This window comes from Jaculus jaculus, chromosome 1 (genome assembly GCF_020740685.1).
Source record: "Jaculus jaculus isolate mJacJac1 chromosome 1, mJacJac1.mat.Y.cur, whole genome shotgun sequence".
In the NCBI taxonomy this organism is placed as follows: Eukaryota; Metazoa; Chordata; class Mammalia; order Rodentia; family Dipodidae; genus Jaculus; species Jaculus jaculus.
Window position 1 is genome coordinate 33,126,959 of NC_059102.1, and position 19,711 is coordinate 33,146,669.

Genomic DNA, 19,711 nt, shown 5'->3' on the forward strand with positions numbered 1-19,711 from the left:
TAAATGTGCCACATTGTGCATGTGGCTTTATGTGGGTACCCCGGCAGCCAGGCCCACAAGCAATGCCTTTGACTTCTGAGCCATCTGTCCAGCTCCCATCTTTCTAAACTTTATTTTTTGTTTTTCTGAAGTAGGATTTCACTCTAGCCTAGGTTGACCTGTAATTCACAGTTCACCATGGAGTCTCAGAGTGGCCTAAACTCACGGCAGTCTTACCTACCTCTGCCTCCCGAGTGCTGGAATTAAAAGTGTGTGGCACCACGCCTGTTAAAGTTCTTAAATCATTGTAAATTTCTCCCTCTGTAACCTTGTGTTTTCTATGTGGAGTGTGGTTTATACCCTTCCTGGTATAATGGAGAGAAATCAGTTAATAGCCTCTTCACAAGCAGAAACAATTACATCCAGCCTCCTGATTATTAGAAACAATCTACCACAGCCAGTCACTTCACCCTCCACCAGATTTCAGTTTCTTACTCTGGAATATCCTAGACTCTCCCTTAAAGATCTTCATCTTGTTGCTCGATGATGATGAATGTTTGAAGCTGGTTCTCACCCCCTGCTTTACTTACCAGCTATTAATGGAACTGCTGTCAATGAATCGGGCCCCAAATTTATCCTCCCATTAAGTCCTCTCCTGGGCAGCGCTGCTTGGTTCTGTATTCATCTAGCTTCCTTTCCTTTTCCTACCTCCCACTGCCTTTGGGTGGAAGGGAACGGAAGGTCTTGTTGCAAACAAAGTGCTGCAGGAGAAAATGTAGCTGCAAATCACTCTGCCACAGCTCTTTGTTTGCTCTTGTTCCAGGCCTGGAGAGAAGCACACTTGTATGGGAGCGCGCATGTGCAGATCAGCTCTTCAGCATCAGTTTCAGGCTGAAGCCCAGGCCCTGGCATTCCTTCTATTGTCTGCTCATGTTTGTCTCCTAGCAATGTCTGTAGGTCTGTCTGCAACAAGTTAGAGATGTATTGATTACTCAACGCAGACCTTACCTGCTTCTCTGTGTTCTTACCTTCTTGGAGTAATAGATGCATGGTGACGTGGTCTTTGAATGTTTGTTTGTTTGTTTGTTTATTTTAGTTTTTTGAGGTAGGGTTTGGCTCTATCCCAGCCTGACCTGGAATTCACTCTGTAGTCTCAGGGTGGACTTGAACTCACAGCAATCCTCCTATCTCTGCCTCCCGGAGTACTGGGATCAAAGGTTTTAAATGTTTGTTTATTTTAACGAGTTTGAATTTGTCTCCCCTGCTGTCTCCCTCATCCATCCTTCTCTGCCTTTCAAGTCTTCTTTCTGTAGCTAACCCCACCACCACCCACTCTCAGAAGCTACATCCAGGCTTCTTTTTTTTTTTTCGGTGGGGGAGTGAGGTAGGGTCTCGCTCTAGCACAGACTGGCCTGGAATTCACTATGTAGTCCCAGGCTGGCCTCGAACTCGTAACATTCCTCCTACCTCAGCCTCTGGTGTGCTAGGATTTAAGGCATGTGCCACCATGCCTGGCCACATCCAGGCTTCTTATAGGAAATCACTTGTGTTAGGATTCTAAAGGGAGCATAAGTCACTGCCAGAGCAAGGGAAAGTAGCCTGCCTCTTCAGAGCTGGCACAAAGGCCAAAGCTCTGTGCCACTGTGGGCAGGGAAGCACCCAGGGCTGAGCACTGCCACATCTCAGTGGTTAACACCTGCAGGCTCAAAGCTGATAGTGTTCTGTAATAAGATTCATCTCTGTTCACTTAACTGATGTGGGCTTTATGGTAACTGTTCATTTGCATAATTACTTTGGCAGTCTCGCTGATTGCCTTTCCTGAGTTCTAAAAAGTACCCCTGGGATGGAGGCTAAACCCTTTCCTTGTCTTTTAACTTCATTCTTTTCTTGGAGTACATGATCCATATGGTCCACCATCCCATCTCTCTGCATGAACACCAGGCCCACTCCTGTCTAGTATGGAGACCATATGGCCCGCACTGGACCCCTCAGGCCTCTTCCTCCTCTATCCATGTGAGATCCGTACTCTTCCTCTGCCATCGAGGCATATGTGTGACTTCACATTCAGTGTGGAATCCACAGACCTCTTTCTCAAGTTGGTATGGAATCCTAGTTGCTAAATTATCACCTCTTTTTTTTTAAAATTTATTTGTTTTCAGGCAGTCTTACTCCATCCCAGGCTCACCTAGAATTTACTCTGTAGCTTAGGCTTGCCTCAAACTGAACTTAAAAATTAAATGCTTGCCTTTTGTTTTGTTTTGTTTTGCTTTGCTTTGCTTTGTATTGTTTTTTGAGGTGGGGTCTCACTCTAGCTCAGGCTGACCTGGTATGTAACTCTGTAGTCTCAGGGTAACATTGAACTCTCAGCTAACCTCCTACCTTTGACTCCATGCCCTGCATGGCTCACACCTTTAATCCCAGCACACAGAAGGCAGAGGTAAAAACATGGCTGTTAAGTTCAAGACCAGTGTGAGAATACATAATTCTAGGTCAGCCTTGGCTAGGGTGAGACCCTGCCTTGAAAAAACAAAATAAAATAATATAAAATAAAAATAATTGATTAACTGGACTAATGAGAATGTACTGTAATTAAAATATTTCGGGCTTTTGTCTCATGCTAGTTTTTGAAACATTTTTAATATGTAGTCAAAATTTTGAGGCCAGCCTGGGGCTACCGAGTAAGTTCCAGGTTAGCTTGGCTAGAGTGAGGACCTGCCTCAGAAACAAATAAACAGGGCTGGAGATGTGGCTTAGTGGTTAAGGCACTTATCTGAGAAGCTTAAGGACCCAGGTTTGATTCCCCAGTACCCATGTAAGCCAGATGCACAAGGTGGTACATGCATCTGGAATTTGTTTACTGTAGCTGGAGGCCCTGGCATGCCCATTCTCTCTCTACTTATCTGTGTCTTTCTCTCTGTCTCTCTCAAATAAGTAAAATATTTTCAACAAACACAAAATATTATAATATTTGTCATTAATTAAAATTGGGTCACTTCTTGGGATTTTAAGCTGATATCCACTGGTTTAGGATTCTTTCCAGGTTATGTATTAGGATTTGTTTGTTTGTTTGTTTCTTGTAGAGGGACAGAAAAATCTAGTACACATATTTTATTCTTTATATTCATTCTGGAGCCCCAGCAACTTCTGACTTGCCGATAGAGACAGCACACAGTAATAGGATCTGAGTAGGGGTAGGTTAATATTGTGGGTTTGAGAAAGATTGAATAAAAAGTGGACACATCCAAGAAGAATACATTACATGATACCTTTTGTGGAAACGTGGGTGCTCCATTTGACCTTATGGTTCTTTTAGTTCCTGTGGTTCAAACTCTGTTTTCATTATGGTTATGAAAACTGAAAAAAAAAACTTAGGCAGTTGTCTACAACAAGAAGAAATTCTCTTTCTCTCACATGTTAGTATAAGGGGAGATAATTTAGCCAAAATATAAAGCCTATAACATCTGCTTTGGGTGGACATAAATAGAACTCAGCTTGATTTTAGCCAGTAAGAGAAAGTGATGGGGTTGGGGAGAAGGAAGGGAGAAGAAAGGAGAGAATCGGGGCATTGTGGCACAATTATTCCTTTGCTTAGGAGGCTGAGGCAGGATTTCAAGTTCAAGGCCAGGCTAAGCTACATAGCACAACTGTTTCAAAAAACAAAACAACAATAAAACCAGGGAAAGATAGAATGAATGGATTCATTTTTTAAGGAAAGTAGCCATAACCAATTGCCTCATTTCCAGCAGGTGATGAGGTGGAAATGTACATTGAGCAAAGTAGCGCATTAAGGTAGAAACTCTCAGATGCACAGTCATGCACATAGCTTCAGAAGAGGAGGCCCTCGGGCCACGTGCCTGCTTGCATATTATGTTTGTGTTCACCCTCTGTTACTCAAGTTGAGGAAAGTCCTTTTTTTCCCCCCTTTACTTTCTTTCTTTTTTTTTTAAAATTTTTATTTATTTATTTATTTGAGAGCGACAAACACAGAGAGAAAGACAGATAGAGGGAGAGAGAGAGAATGGGTGCGCCAGGGCTTCCAGCCTCTGTAAACAAACTCCAGACGCATGCGCCCCCTTGTGCATCTGGCTAACGTGGGACCTGGGGAACCGAGCCTCGAACCGGGGTCCTTAGGCTTCACAGGCAAGCGCTTAACCGCTAAGCCATCTCTCCAGATCCCCCCTTTTTTTTTTTTTGGTTTTCTAAGGTGGAGTCTCACTCTAGCTCTGGCTGACCTGGAATTCACTATGTAGTCTCAGGGTGGCTTCGAACTCATGGTGATCCTCCTACCTCTGCCTCCCGGCTTCTGGGATTAAAGGCGTGCGCCACTACACCTGGCTTATTTACTTTCTTTCAAGCTGGGAATTGAACCCAGGGTCTTGTGCATGCTAAGCAAACACTCTACCACTGAGCTAGTTTAGTGAGTTGTGAACCTTCATGTACCTAATAGCAAATTTGATGAAAAATGTAGGTAGTAGGTAGATACCTTCTCTGTTCTGATTGACACATGTGTTTCTTACCTAGAAATGAAGAAAAATAATGAATCCAATCAGTCCTTATATTAAAGTATGCATGTTGCTAAGATGCAGTCAGTGATACGGTCTCTGTTCCAGTCACTTCCACAGCTCATTTGTGTATACAAACAAATCATAGTCTCTAATAGCTTCTTAGATCACTTGACAAAAATGGACCATTGAGCCAGGCATGGTAGCACATACCTTTAATCCCAGCACTTGGGAGGCAGAAGATAGGATTGCCATGAGTTTGAGGCTACCCTGAGACTACATAGTGAATTCCAGGTCAGCCTGAGCTAAAGTAAAATCTTACCTTGGGGGAAAAAAAAGAGGGGGTGGGTGGGGAAGGACCATCCAGGACTAGGGAAATGGCTCATCTGATAAGAGCACTTGTTGCCAGAATGAGGACCTGAGACCTCATTTCAGTTCAGTTCTCCAGGACTCATGTAAACAGCTGGGCATGGCCATACATATCTGTAACGCAAGTCCTACAGTGGGGAGCAGAGACTAGAAAATTGCTGGGGAAAGATGCCCAACATTCTCCTCTGGCCACCACATGACTGTGAGCACATACCCCTCTTACACCACCACCACCACCGTACGTACGACACCTCCCCCCAAAAATAGATAACCGGCTATAGAAAGCAGCTAGATGTCCTGGCCAGTGGCTTATTCTTCTTGCTAGCTATTAAAATGCCTTAAAAAATAGGGATGGAGAGATATCTTGGCAGTTAAGACACTTGCCTGAGAAGCCTAAGAACCCAGGTTCAATTCCCCAAAACCCATGTAAGTCAGATGCTCATGGTGACACATACATCTGGAGTTCATTTGCAGTGGCTAGAGGCCCTGTCTTGCCCATTCTTTCTTTCTATCAAATAATAAATAAATATGTGAAAAATATTTTTGTGTTCATACAAAGGTTCTTTTTTTTTTTTTTTTTTTAAAGAGGTAGGGTCTCTCTCTAGTCCAGGCTGACCTGAAATTCATTATATAATCTCAGGGTGGCCCTGACCTCATGGTGATCATTTTACCTCTGCCTCTCAAGTACTGAGATTAAAGGCATGAGCCACGCCCTGCTCCAAAGGTTCTGCTTAATAAAAAATAGATTTTATTTATTTGCAATCAGAGAGATGCAGACACACAGGGAATGAGTGAGTATGGGTGTACCAGGCCTCTAGCCACTGCAAAGAACTCCAGATGTACATTCCACTTTGTGCATCTGGTTTATGTGAGTACTGGGGAATCAAAACCAGGTGTTAGGTTTTGCAGGCAAATGCCTTAAGTGCTGAGCCATCTCTCCCATCCTAAACTGCCTTTTTTCTTGGGGATGGGGAAGGGGTTTTGAGGCAGGGTCTCACTGTAGCCCAAGCTGACCTGGAATTCACTTTATATTCTCAGGCTGGTGGCCATCCTCCTACCTCTGCCTCCCGAGTGCTGGAATTAAAGGTGTGCGCCACCATACCTGGCTAATATGTGCTTTAAAAAGGCAGGAGTATCACTGTGAGTTCCAGGCCACCCTGAGACTACATAGTGAAATCCATGTCACCCTGGGCTAGAGGGAGACCGTACCTTGAAAAAAAAAAGCACATATTAATTATACAGAGTGCTAAGATGACCTTTCTATACATTATGCATTATGTTACTTTATTCCTATTCACTGCCTTTAGTGTTCTTTTTATTGGGGAGGGGGGATAAAGTCTTTTGTAACCCAGACTAACCTCCAACTCTGCAGGTAGTCAAGGATGACCTTGAACCCCTTGATCTTCTTATATCCACTTCCTGAGTGTTGGGATCACAGTTCAAGGTATGCATCACCATGGCCAGTTTATGTAGTGCTGAAACTCACACCTAGGGCTTAAAGCATGTTAGACAAGCAGTTTACCAATTGAGATGCAATTTCAGCCCCCTTTAGTACTTTTTCTTTTTTCTTTTTTCGAGGTAGGGTTTCACTCTAGTTCAGGCTGACCTGGAATTCACTATGTAGTCTCAGGGTGGCCTCGAGCCCATGGCAATTCTCCTACCTGTGCCTCCCAAGTGCTGGGTTTAAAGGTGTGTGCCACCATGTCCCTAATATATATATATGTGTGCGTGCACACATGTATGCACACACACACACACACACACACACACACACACACACACACACACATATATTTAAGAGAGAGAGAATGAGCATGCCATAGCCTCCAGCCACCTTGTGCTGGGTACTGGGGAATTGAACGTGGTGGGTCCTTAGGCTTTGAAGGCAAGTGCCTTAACCACTTAGCCATCTCTCCAGCCCCTCTTTTACTTTTCTTCTTCCTCTTCCTCCTCCTCTTTTCTATTATCATTGTCATCAGAATGCCTTCCATAGTAAGGTTCCATTTTTGTCTTTGGTCCTGAAAAGAATTAACAGGTCAGTTACTGAAGTTTTGATTAGGTAATTTCAAAGTGAAAAGGTTAGGAGGAATTCTTATTTGAGGTTTGATTTTGTTAAATGTTAATCAGCAGAGTCTCTGAGGCTTGTAATGTACTGCTGTTAACAGGCATCAAGGGAAATTGCTTTTTTGTTTTGTTTTGTTTTTGTTGTTGAATTGGATGGACTGAACATTCATTGGCTCCATGATGTAGGAAGCTTATTATTGCATGAAATGGGAGTATGTTAGGCAATTCTGAAGGTGAAAAGAAATGTTCATATAAAATACTTTTTTTAATTAAATAACTCAGCTGGGCATAGTGACACATACCTTTAACCCAGCACTCAGGAGGCAGAGGTAGGAGGATCACTGTGAATTCAAGGCCACCCTGAGATTACATAGTGAATTCCAGGTCAGCCTGGGTTAGAGGGAGACCCTATCTCAAAAAAAAAAAAAAAAATTAAGTAACTCAACCTCAGATGAACCATTTAAGCCCTGACATATACCACTCAGACATACCTGCCCTTCTCTTCATAAACCAGTATATTTGAAGCTTTCCCTTTTTAAAGTGATTATGCATATGGTTTTCCCATTGTTGTATATTGTGTAGTATATCAGAGGACTGGTCTAGGGGAAATTGCTTCAAAAACAAAATCCCAAACCTGGGCTTAGCCCAGTGGCAGAACCCTTGTATAGCATGAGTAAAGTTTTGGGTTCAATTCCAAGCACCACCACCCCCAAAAAAGATGGCATGCAGCAAAGCATGGAATTATGCAGGAAAGTAGTTTTGGAGAGGAAATAAAATCCCACTGTGGCTGGGCATGGTAGCGCACCCCTTTAATCCCAGCACTTGGGAGGCAGAGGTAGGCAAATCACCATGAGTTTGAGACTGCATAATGAATTCCAGGTCAGCCTGGGCTAGAGTGAAATCCTATCTCAAAACAAAACAAAACAAAACCACTCTTTGAAGAAGCTGGTACTCAGGTTGTTTTCTTTTTCTTTCTTTCTTTCTTTTTTTTTTGGTTTTTCGAGGTAGGGTCTCGCTCTAGTTCAGGCTGACCTGGAATTCACTCTGTAGTTTCAGGGTGGCCTTGAACTCACAGCGATCCTCCTACCTCTGCCTCCCGAGTGCTGGGATTAAAGGCGTGTGCCACCACGCCTGGCTCTCAGGTTGTTTTCTTGCCCAGAAGCCACACAGCCACTAAGTGGAGGAATCAGCATTTCTTTTTCCAGTGTTGTGGGATCTAACCCAGGGTCTTTTCACCTGAGCCCATGCCAGGCTTTGCCACTGAGCTACATCCTAGATCTTGTCTTTGAGGTAGTTAGTGTCTCAATGTGTAGCTCATGCTGGCCTCAAAATTTTCTATACTCCGTTTTCAGCTTCTTCAGTACTGGGATTACTGGAGAATGCCACCACACCCAGTGAGGAATAGGACTTAACTTCTGCTTACTTTCTGTAAAGATTTGTGGGTTTTGTTTTTTAAATTTTTACTTATTTTAAAGAGAGCAAGCAAGAGAGAATGACACCAGGGCCTCAGCCACTGCAATTGAATTCCAGAAGCTCGCGCCACCTAGTGGGCATGTGTGACATTGTGCTTGCCTCACCTTTATGCTCTGGCTTATGTGGGGTCTCAAGAATCAAACCTGAGTCCTTAGGCTTCACAGGCAAGTGCCTTAACTGCTAAGCCATCTCTCCAGCCCTTATTTTTGTTATCTACTATATGTACTGTATTGCTTAATGAAGCAGTGCTATTTTTGCTAGACCTTCTAGAAAAAATAAGATTCAGAAGCTAGGCCTGGTGACAGGTCTATAATCCCAGCTACTTGGGAGGCTGAAGCAAGAAGATCACACAGTCAAAGCCTGCCTGAACTAGAGTGAGTTGAAGGCCACCCTGGGCAACTTAGTGAGATGCTGCCTCAAAACAGAAAGTCATGTAGCTGTGGCAGAGCACTTGCCTAGCATGGTTTCAGGTAAAAAGATATAGTATTCCATGTGACAAAAACCCCATAAACAAAATTGAGACCTTAAGCTGGCCATATTTAGCATACATTTGAAAATAAAGGGCTATGGTTCTTAAGAAGTTGGAGTTTAGGGGCTGGAAAGGTAGCTCAGCAATTAAGGCATTTGCCTGCAAAGCCAAAGGACCCGAGCTTGATCCCCCAGTACCCACATAAAGCCAAATGCACAGTGGCACATGCATTTGGAGGTTGTTTACAGTGGTTGGAGGCCCTGACATGCCCATTCTTTCTCTCTCTGTGTTTATAAATAAATAAAAATATTAAAAAAAAAATAAGTTGAGCCAGGCGTGTGCTACCACACCTGGCTCTTTTGCTTTTTAATCCCAGCACTCAGGAGGCAGATGTAGGTGGATCCAGGCCACCCCAAACCTACATAGTAAGTTCCAGATCAGCCTGGGCGAGAGGGAAACTCTACCTCAAAAAATCCAAAACCAAAATACAAACAAAAAGGCTGGAGAGATGGCTTAGCAGTTAAGGCGCTTGCCTGCAAAGCCTAAGGACCCAGGTTCGATTTTCCAGGTCCCATGTAAGCCAAATGCACCTGGTGACACATGCATCTGGAGTTTTTTTGCAGTGGCTAGAAGCCCTGGTATACCCATTCTCATTCTCTCTCTATCTCTCTCTCTTTCCCTCTATCTCTAATAAATAAATAAAAACAAAAAAAAATCAGAAAAGTCTTAACAGATATCATTGAATTCAAAAAAGACAGAGAGAGAGAAAAGAACTTTTGTAGTTTGTTGGTTTGGTTTGGCAGGATAGGGATTGGACCCAGAGCCTTGTTTATACTAGGTAAGCACTCAGCACTAAGCCAACCCTCTCCTCCCTCTGATTTTAATTAATTAATTTATTTATTTATTTATTTTTGAGGCAAGGTCTCACTCTAGTCCAGGCTGACCAGGATTTAGTAGTCCCAGGCTGGCCTTGAAATCAAAACAATCCTCCCACCTCTGCCTACCAAGTGCTGTGTTTATAGGCATATACTACCACACACAGGTCTCTTAGACTCTTTAATGTAAATATAGTATGGTAGCCTTATAAAGATCATTTTAGGGTGAAAACTTTAAAAGAATCTTGCCAGTATTTGCCATGTTGAAAATGCCACTTTTATATAGCTTCCTTCCTTGAAGTGAGAATGATAAGCCAGGTATGGTGCCTCACATCTTTAAATCTAGTACTTGGGAGGCTGAGGCAGGAGGATTTCCATGAGTTCAAGTCCATCTTGGGCTATAGGAATGATTCCAGGTCAGCCCTGACTAGACTGAGACTCTCTCCCAGAAACAAAAAAAGAGGGCTAAGCTGGGTTTGGTGGCACACCCCTTTAATCCCAGCACTTGGGAGACAGACGTAGGAGGATTGCTGTGAATTTGAGGTCACCCTGAGATTACATAGTGAATTCCAGGTCAGCCTGGGCTAGAGTGAGACCCTGCCTTGAAAGAACAAAAACAAAAACAAACAACAACAACAAAAAGGCTTGGAGATGGTTTAGCAGTTAAGGTGCTTTCCCATAAAGCCTAGCAACCTGAATTCTGTTCCCCAGTACCCATATAAAGCCAGAGGCACAGAAAAATGCATGCATCTGGAGTTTATTTGCAACAGCTAGAGGCCCTGGAGTGCCTATTCTCTTTGTCTGTTTCTCTCATATCTCTCTCTCTTTCTCTGATTGCAAATATATATATATATATATATATATATATATATTTTAAGAAACAAGAAAGAACTGGGCATGGGTGGTACACACCTTTAATCCCAGCACTTGGAGGCCAGAGGTAGGAGGATCCTGATGAGTTTAAGGCTAATCTAAGACTATATAGTGAATTTCAAGAGAGCCTGGGATAGAATGAGACCAACCCTACTTTGAAAAAACCAAAAGAAAAAAAAAAAAAAGAGCCAGGTGTGGTAGCACATGCCTTTAATCCCAGCACTTGGGAGGCAGAGGTAGGAGGACCAGAGGATTGGCGTGAGTTCGAGGTTATCCTGAGACTACATAATGAATACCAGGTCAGCCTGAGCTTAGAGTGAGACCCTACCTCGAAAAAAAAAGAAAGAAAGAAGAAAAGTGAAAGAGAGAGAAAGAAACATAGGGAAGAAAGGAACAGATGAGACTAAGCAAGAGGAGAAATATAGACTTTTGCTATAAACAACCTTTTCCTTGTTTCCTCATTCTGCCTGAAGGATTTACAGAACAGCTTTTAGAGACAGCTGACTTCCACCAGGTATCTCAGTAATGAAAACAGTCACTATATTGTGGACTGCTGGATGAAGCTATTATTTATTTGTTTCATAAAAGACTTTGGATGTTTTGTTCATGTGAAATACCTGAGCTCCTGGGAGATTGCACTTATGGGAGATTTAGTTTTGGTTCATGTAGGATATGAAGAATGTACATGTTTTCTTAAATTATATTGCCTACATTTTTTAACATTAAATTTTTATTTATTTATTTATTTTTAAGCAGAGAGACAGAGAATGAATGGGCACACCAGGGCCTCTTGGCACTGTAAGTGAACACCAGATGCAGGTGCCACTTTGTGCATCTGGCTTTACATGGGTACTGGGGAATCTAACTCAGGTTGTTAGGCTTTGTAGGCAAGCACCTTAACCACTGAGCAATCGCTTTAGCTCCCTACCACATTTAAAAAATATTTTTTTATTCATTTATTTATTTGAGAGAGAGAGAGAGAGAATAGGCATGCCAGGGCCTCTAGCCACTGCATCCAAACTCCAGACACATGCACTACCTTACACATCTGGCTTACATAGGTAATAGTGAGTTGAGCCTCGCTTTTTCACAGACTTCACAGACAAGTGCCTTAATGACTAAGCCATCTCTCCAGCCTCCCTCCCACCTCCCTACATTATTTTAAAAAATATTTGTATTTATTTATTTGAGAGAAAGAGGCAGACACAGAGAGAACGAGTATGGGCATGCCAGGGCCTCCTGTCACTACAAATGAATTCCAGATGTATTGGCTATTTTGTGCATCTGGCTTTACATGTGTACTAGGGAATTGAACTTGGATCATCAGACTTTGCAAACAAGTGCCTTTGACCATACATACTGTACTATCTCTCCTGCTCATTTTTACGTTTTTTAATTTTTAAAAATATTTTGTTAATTTTCTTATTTATTTGAGCGAGAGAGAGGCAGATAGAGAAAGAATGTGCATGCCAGGGCCTCTAGCCACTGTAAATGAACTCTAGATGCATGTGTGGTGCCACCTTGTGCATCTTGCTTTACATGGTACTGGGGAATGAAAGCTAGGTCCCTTGGCTTTGCCAGCAAGTACCTTAACTGCTAAGCCAAGTCTCCAGCCCAATTTTACATTTTAGGTAACATTTCCCTGCATGCCTTGGATAAATTGGCCATTAACTATGTGTCTTAGCCATCAACTTCCTAGCACTTAGAAAAGGAACTGCTTTGCAGAATCACGAGTCAGAGAGAACAAGTTAAAAATGGGCCAAGAGGGCTAGAGAGATGGCTTAGCAGTTAAGCACTTGTCTGTGAAGCCCAAGGACCCCGGTTCGAGGCTCAGTTCCCCAGGACCCACATTAGCCAGATGTACAAGGGGGTGCACGCATCTGGAATTCATCTGCAGTGGCTGGAAGCCCTGGCGCATCCATTCTCTCTCTCTCTCTCTCTCTCTCTCTCTCTCTCTCTCTCTGCCTGTTTGTCACTCTCAAATAAATAAATAAAAATAAACCAAAAAAAATTTTTTTAAAAATGGACCAAGAAATCCCCAGCCAGTTTGTTGCTCAGTCTTGCTCATCCGTCTGTCTACTTCACTTTCCTTCAGTGTGGATAAGTGACCCTGTCTTCAGTAGTCAGAACTTGACACTAGCATTAGAGGGTGGCCCAGATTCTTTTCCTTGAAGGTGCATGTGGGCACAGAGCCATCCCTCACTGTGGTTGGTTTTAGCATTTTCCTTTCACTTTGACATTGTCTATTTGTCTTTCCCTTCTCATTTGGGACTTTCTAATCCAGGAGCATTAGGCCTATCACTGTGTTGGGGTCACAGATGCATGAATTACTTTGCATTTGCCTTTACGTGGAGTGCTAGGAAATTGAATCTGAGCTATAGCTTTGTTTTCTAAATATTTTTACTTATTTATTTGCAAGAATAAAGAGAAGAGAAGCAGAGAGAATGGGCATGTCAGGGCTTCCAGCTGCTTCAAACCAACTCCAGATACATGGGCCACTCTGTGCATCTGTCTTTTTGTGGGTACCAGTGAATCAAACCCAGGCAGTCAGGCTTTGCAGGCAAGCACCTTAACTGTTGAGCCATCTCTCCAGGCACTAGTAGTTTTGTCTTTCTTTTTATTATTATTATTTTTTTTTTTTTTTGAGGCAGGGTCTTACTTGAGCCCAGGCTGACTTGAAACTCACTCTGTAGTCTCAGTCTGGCCTTGAATTCATGGCACTCCTCCTACCTCAACCTCCTGAGTGCTGGGATTATAGGCATGCACTGCCTCACCTGGCTCTGCTAGTTGTTTTGTAAGCAGATGCCTTTACCTACTGAGCCATCTCCCAGCACCACCCCTCTCCTCCTGCACACACACACACACATGCACACCTTTTTTGAGACAGAGTCTTGCTTTAGCCCAAGCTGGCTTTGAATTTTTGGTAATTCTCCTACCTCAGTCCCCCTAGTGCTGAGATTACAGGTGTGAGCCACCACACCCAGCTCAAAAATACACCATTTTACAGCCCTACCACCAGTGTATACAGGCTCCAATTTTCCCACATCCTTGTCAATTTACTCCCTTTTGATTATCGCTGTCCTAGTGGGCATCAAACAGTATGTCAGTGTGGAATTTGTTTTTGTGGGTTTGTGAGACAAGGTCTCATGTAGTCTGGGCTGACCTGAATCTCTGTGCAGCTGGATGATTGTGAACTTCTGATCCTCTTCCCTGTACCTCCCAAATGCTGGGCTTACTGGCAGGCAGCACCATTTCTGGCTGTTCATTGTGGGTTTGATGGGAAATGGTCTTGAGTATCTTTTCATATCTATTCAAATCTTTTGCTTTAAGAAATTGAATTATAAGCCTTTTCTTGTTGAATTGTAAGAATTCTTTATGTGTTCTGAATATAACTCCGTTATCAAATAAATGAGTGATTTATGGCCCGGGGTGGTGGCACATGCCTTTAATCCCAGGATTGCCATGAGTTTGAGGCTACCCCGCGACTACATAGTGAATTCCATGTCAGCCTGGGCTAGTGTGAAACCCTACTTCGGAAAACCAAAAAAAAAAAAGAGTGATTTATCAACTTTTTTCTCTCATTATGTGAATTATCTTTTTTGGTTTTTCTTGATACTAGTATTTATCTGACCTCTACTTGGTAACAGAATTCTTTCCCAGCTTAGATTTAGATAAAGCCTCATCTTTAATTTACTTTCCTTGGTTGACTCTGGAAAAATAAGTTACCCAAGTTGTTCTTTTGCTCCTGACCCATTTCTGTCCTACTTGATTTAGTCATTCATTGAATATTTATTGGGCACCAGCTGGGTGCCAAATATTGTACTGGATATTTGACATTGCTTTTCCAGATTTTTATTATAATATATACTATTATAAAAATGTATATTTAGGGGCTGGAGAGATGGCCTAGCAGTTAAGACGCTTGTCTGTGAAACCTAAGAACCCAGCTTCTATTCCCTAATACCCACGTAAGCCAGATTTACAAGGTGGTGTATACATGTGGAGTTCGTTTGCAGTGGCTAGAAGCCCTGGCACACCCATTGTCTCTATCTGCCTGTCTCTCTTTCTCTGTCTCTCAAATGAATAAATAAATACATTTTTAAAAAAATCTATATTTAGGGCTAGAGAGATTGCTTAGTGGTTAAGCACTTGCCTGTAAAGCCTGAGGACTCTAGTTTGAGGCTCAATTCCCCAGGACCCACGTTAGCTATATGCACAAGGGAGTGCACATGTCTGGAGTTCGTTTGCAATGCTGGAGGCTCTGGCACACCCATTCTCTCTCTCTCTCTCTCTCTCTCTCTCTCTCTCTCTTTCTCTCTCTCTTACTCTCAAATAAATAAATAAGAATAAAAAGTACTTTTGAAAATCTGTATTTATGGGCTGGAGATGGCTTAGCAGTTAAGCACTTGCTTGTGAAGCCTGAGGACCCCCGTTTGAGGTTTGATTCCCCAGGACCCACGTTAGCCAGATGCACAAGGGGGCATTTGTGTCTGGAGTTCATTTTCAGTGGCTGGAGGCCCTGGCGCACCCATTATCTCTCTCTCTCTCTCTCTCTCTCTGTCTGCCTCTTTCTCTCTCTGTCTTGCTCTCAAATAAATAAATAAAAATAAACAAAAAATAAAAAAGAATTATTACAATATTCTGATTGGCAAAGAAATTGTTAAAAAATCTGTATTTAGGTTTTACGTCACATAAATATTATAAGAACCCTTATAATAGAAGATGGCTTAGCAGTTAAAGTTACTTGCTTGCAGTCTCCAAGTCCAGGTTCAATTCCCCAGTACCCACGTAAAGCCAGTCACACTAAGTGGCACATGCATCTAGAGTTTGTTTGTAGTAGCAAGAGGTCCTGGTCCATCCATTCTCCCTCTCTTTCTCTCTCTCAAATACAAATAAAAATACATTTTTATTTATATATAATATATATTTTTTATTTGTAGTATATTTTTATTTATATTTGAGAGGGAAAGAGACAGATAGTTGGAGAGATGGTTTAACAGTTAAGGAACTTGCCTGTGAAGCCTAAAGACCCAGATTCAATTCTCCAGGTCCCACATAAGCCAGATGTACATGGTGGCACATGCATCTAGAGTTCATTTGCAGTGGCTAGAGGCCCTGGCATGACCATTCTCTCCCTCTGTCTCTCTCCTTCTCCCTCTGTCTATCTCTAATAAATACAAAAGAAAAAAGAAAGAGGCAGAGAGAGAAAAAGAAAATGGGTGCACTAGGGCCTTCAGCTGCTGCAAATGAATACCAGAAGCATGCCCAGCCTTGTGCATCTGTCTTATGTGGGTCCTGGGGAATCAAACCTGGGTCCTTTAGCTTTGCAGTCTAGCGCCTTAACCACTAAGCCATCCCTCCAGCCCAAGATTCTTTTTGTTGTTGTTGTTGAAGCAGGAACTCGCTTTATTGTTACAAGCAGTTGCCTATGTAATGTTGAGAATGAAGGCGGGGATTTTAGGATGGGGGGAGCAGTAAGGGCCAATAGTAAACTGTGACTATTGAAATGATAATTCCAACTCCTGCACGGAAGTAGTGGGCAAGAAGCCATTAGGCGTCCAGATGCATGAGCCCACTTTGTGCACCTGATTTTATATGGGTACTGGGGAATCAAACCCTGGTCATTAGGCTTTATAGGCAAGTGCCTTAACCACTGAGCAATCTCTCCAGCCCTAGTGCTGGGGATTTGAACTCTGACCAACAGACTTGTGGAGCAAGAACCATTAACTACTGAGCCATCTCCTAACCCTCCTTTAATCATTGGTTTAGGTGTTTTTTTTTTTTTTTTTTTTGAGGTAGGGTCTCACTCTAGCCCAGGCTGACCTGGAATTTACTATGTAGTCTCAGGGTGGCCTTGAACTCACGGTGATCCTCTTACCTCTGCCTCCTGAGTGCTGGGATTAAAGGTGTGCACCACCATGCCCGGCTGGTTTGGATTTTTGTTTTGTTTTGTTTTTTTCCCCATGAGGTAGCAAGCATCTCACTCTAGCCCAGGCTGACCTGGAACTCACTGTATAGTCCCAGGCTGGCTTCAAAGTCAGGGCAATCCTCCTACCCCTGCCTCCAGAGTGTTAGGATTAAAGGCTTGCACCACCACTCCTGACTCCATTGTGGGTTTTTTTGTTTTGTTTTATTTTGCTTTTTCTAGGTAAGATCTCACTCTAGCCCAGGCTGACTTGTAATTTGCAGTGTTGTCTCAGGCTAGCCTTGAACTCACAAAGATCTTCCTACCTCTGCCTCCCAAGTGCTGGGATTAAAGGCGTGTGCTCCCACACCTGGCAACCCTGAAACTACTTGATGAATTCCAGGTTAGTCTGGGCTAGAATGAGAAAATAAATAAATAAATAGGGGCTGGAGAGATGGCTTAGCGGTAAAGATGTATGCCTATGAAGCCTAAAGACCCAGGTTCGATTCCTCAGGTCCCACATAAGCCAGATACACATGGTGGCACATGCATCTAGAGTTTGTTTGCAGTGGCTGGAGGCCCTGGCACACCCATTCTCTCTGTTTCTCTCCCCCTTTATCTCTAATAAATAGATAAAAATAAATCTGAAAATAAATAAATGAATAAATAAATAAACCACCTGTAATGCAGCACATGAGAGGCTGAAGCAGGAAGATTGCTGAGAGTTTGCAGTCAGCCTGAGCTGCAGAAAAGATACTTTCTTAAAATCAATCAATCAGTAATAAGTACATAAATAGATAAGTAACTGTGTTCATCGTTCCTTCTGTTATACCCAGGAAGAAATGATAAGAACCTACCTGAAAGCATTGGTTTCAGAGATTTGGTTTTGGTTTTGGTTTTTCAAGGTAGGGTCTCGCTCTAGCCCAGGCTGAGCTGGAATTCACTATGTAGTCTCAGGGTGCCCTTGAACTCATGGTGATCCTCCTACCTCTGCCTCTCAAGTGCTGGGATTAAAGGCATGAGCCACCACACCCAGCTGAGATTTGGTTTTGAATTGAGTGTGTGTGGAGGTGCATGATGTGTGTATGGATGTACTCATGCTATAGCATGCCTGGAAGTCTGAGTACAACGTCAAGGCTTGTCATCGCCCTCACCCTACATGAGACATCGTCTGTCTCTTGTTGTTTTATTTATTTACTTCAAAGAGAGAGAAAGAAGAAAGAAGGGAGAGAGAGAGAGAAAGAAAGGGCCTTTAACCACTGCAAACAAACTCCAGATGCACGCACCACCTTGTTCATCTGGCTTACGTGGGTAGGCAAGCACCTTAACCACTGAGCCATCTCCAGTCTGTTATTTTGTGTTTACTGCTTTCCCTTTATGGGAGCCTGAGCTTCTAGGCTCTCCTGACTCTGCCTCCCATTGCTGTTGACACATTGGGATCATAGATGCATATGCCTTTTGTCCTCTAGCTGGGGTGCTGAGGAGTTGAACATGAGCTGACAAGTTTTCAAGCAAGCGCCTTTAGCCTTTGAGCCATCTCCCCAGCCTCCAGAGATGTTTGTGAGAAGTAGACTTGATACGATTTGGTGACCTTAGGTGTGAGAAAGTGATAGAGACAATCTTTGAAAATGATAGTCTGATTTTGGTTTGAATGGCTGGAACTTAAATTTTAGTTTGAGTTACAAATGTGAAGACTGAGGGCTTTGACAAAACTCCTTCAGAGACATTGGCTCTATTCTGTTGAGTCTCCTTCCTGTATTCCTGTTTCTGATTAGAACAGCTGGGCCCTCTAGTGGACAGCCCCCAGGGTCCCATTTCATCTGGACCACTCTGGACATAGTTTGGTTACGAGTCTTTCTACATAATTCCTTTGCATAGCTTCAAGGTGTTTGATTCTGTTTTTCAATAATTATGAAATCCTCCCCTCCAGAGTTACTGATTCGTTCCTATTTGTAACTTCCTTCATATTCGTAAGAGGACAGATACCCTCTGACACTCAGCCCCATGATCTAGTACTCTAAACCAAAGGGTATTTAGTTCTTATCTTTAACTGACTTATCATCATTCCATCTGGTACCATATTAATGTCAATTATTTCTTTCAGAGCCATCATCAACCACTTTAATCCAAAAATTGAGTCCTACGCTGCTGTGAATCACATATCTCAACTGTCAGAAGAGCAGGTAAGTCACTACTTTCTTTAGGGTGACCTAGTTGGTGGCTGGAATCAAGAAGTTGCCTTCTTTCTGGTAACAGGATTCTGTGACTGAGCTTAGCTTTTAGTGGAGGTGGCAAAAGCCAGGCTGCTAAGAACATAGTGAAGGGTTTCTTCATTTGTGCCATCTGAAAGATTTTTTAATGATTTAGAAGATATGCAGGTGAAATGTGGTGAGATATTGGTTTAGAGTGGTGGGAAGGCACTTTAAAAAATTTTAGACAGTCATTCTTAGTTTTTTAATTTATTTTTATTTTTTTGATTTGTCAATGTAGGGTCTCACTCTAGCCCAGGCTGACCTGGCATTCTCTCTGTAGTCCCAGGGTGGCCTCGAACTCATGCAATCCTCCTACCTCTGCCTCCTGAGTGCTGGGATTAAAGGCGTGTGCTACAACACCCAGCTTGTCATTCTGGTTTTTTAAACTGAGAGGGCTGGGGAGATTGCTGGGTAGTTAGAGACACATGCTTACAAAGCCTGTTGGCCAAGGTTCAGCTTCTCAACACTCATGTAAAGCCACTTGAGAGCTAGACTCACCTAATACAGTGACAAGAGATCCCATCTGAAAGAATATGCAGCAAGCACTCATACATACATATAAACAAGAAAATAAATAAAAGTAAATAAGTAAATACATGATTTCTTTTTCCAGGTAAGGTCTCACTATAGCCTAGACTGATCTGGAACTTACTCTGTAGTTCCAGGCTGGCCTCAAACTCACAACGGTCCTACCTCTCCCTCCCAAGTGCTGAAAATAAAGGTATTTACCACCACACCCAGCAATAAGTTAAGTTTTTTATAAAATCAGAAATGCTAGGTGTGGTGACACATACCAACACTTGGGAAGTGAATCAGGATAATCAAGGACTTACGGTCACTCTCAGAGTTCCATATTGAATCCAAGACAAGCCTGGGCTAAAACCCTGTCTTACAAAACAAAACTGGGCCATGAGTTTGATATCATCCTGAGACTAAGTGAATTCCAGGAC

At 42.7% G+C, this 19,711-nt stretch overlaps 1 protein-coding gene across 3 annotated transcripts in view; it reads left to right on the top strand.

Annotated features, from left to right (window-relative positions):
- The window catches only part of Armh3 (armadillo like helical domain containing 3), a 260,564-nt gene that overhangs the window by 196,811 nt on the left and 44,042 nt on the right, over positions 1–19,711 (top strand). For all 3 annotated transcript variants that reach the window (XM_045136186.1, XM_045136180.1, XM_045136191.1), the window contains one exon: positions 18,614–18,692. In XM_045136186.1, the coding sequence (XP_044992121.1) occupies positions 18,614–18,692 (79 nt within the window). The remainder of the gene's footprint in view (positions 1–18,613; positions 18,693–19,711) is intronic.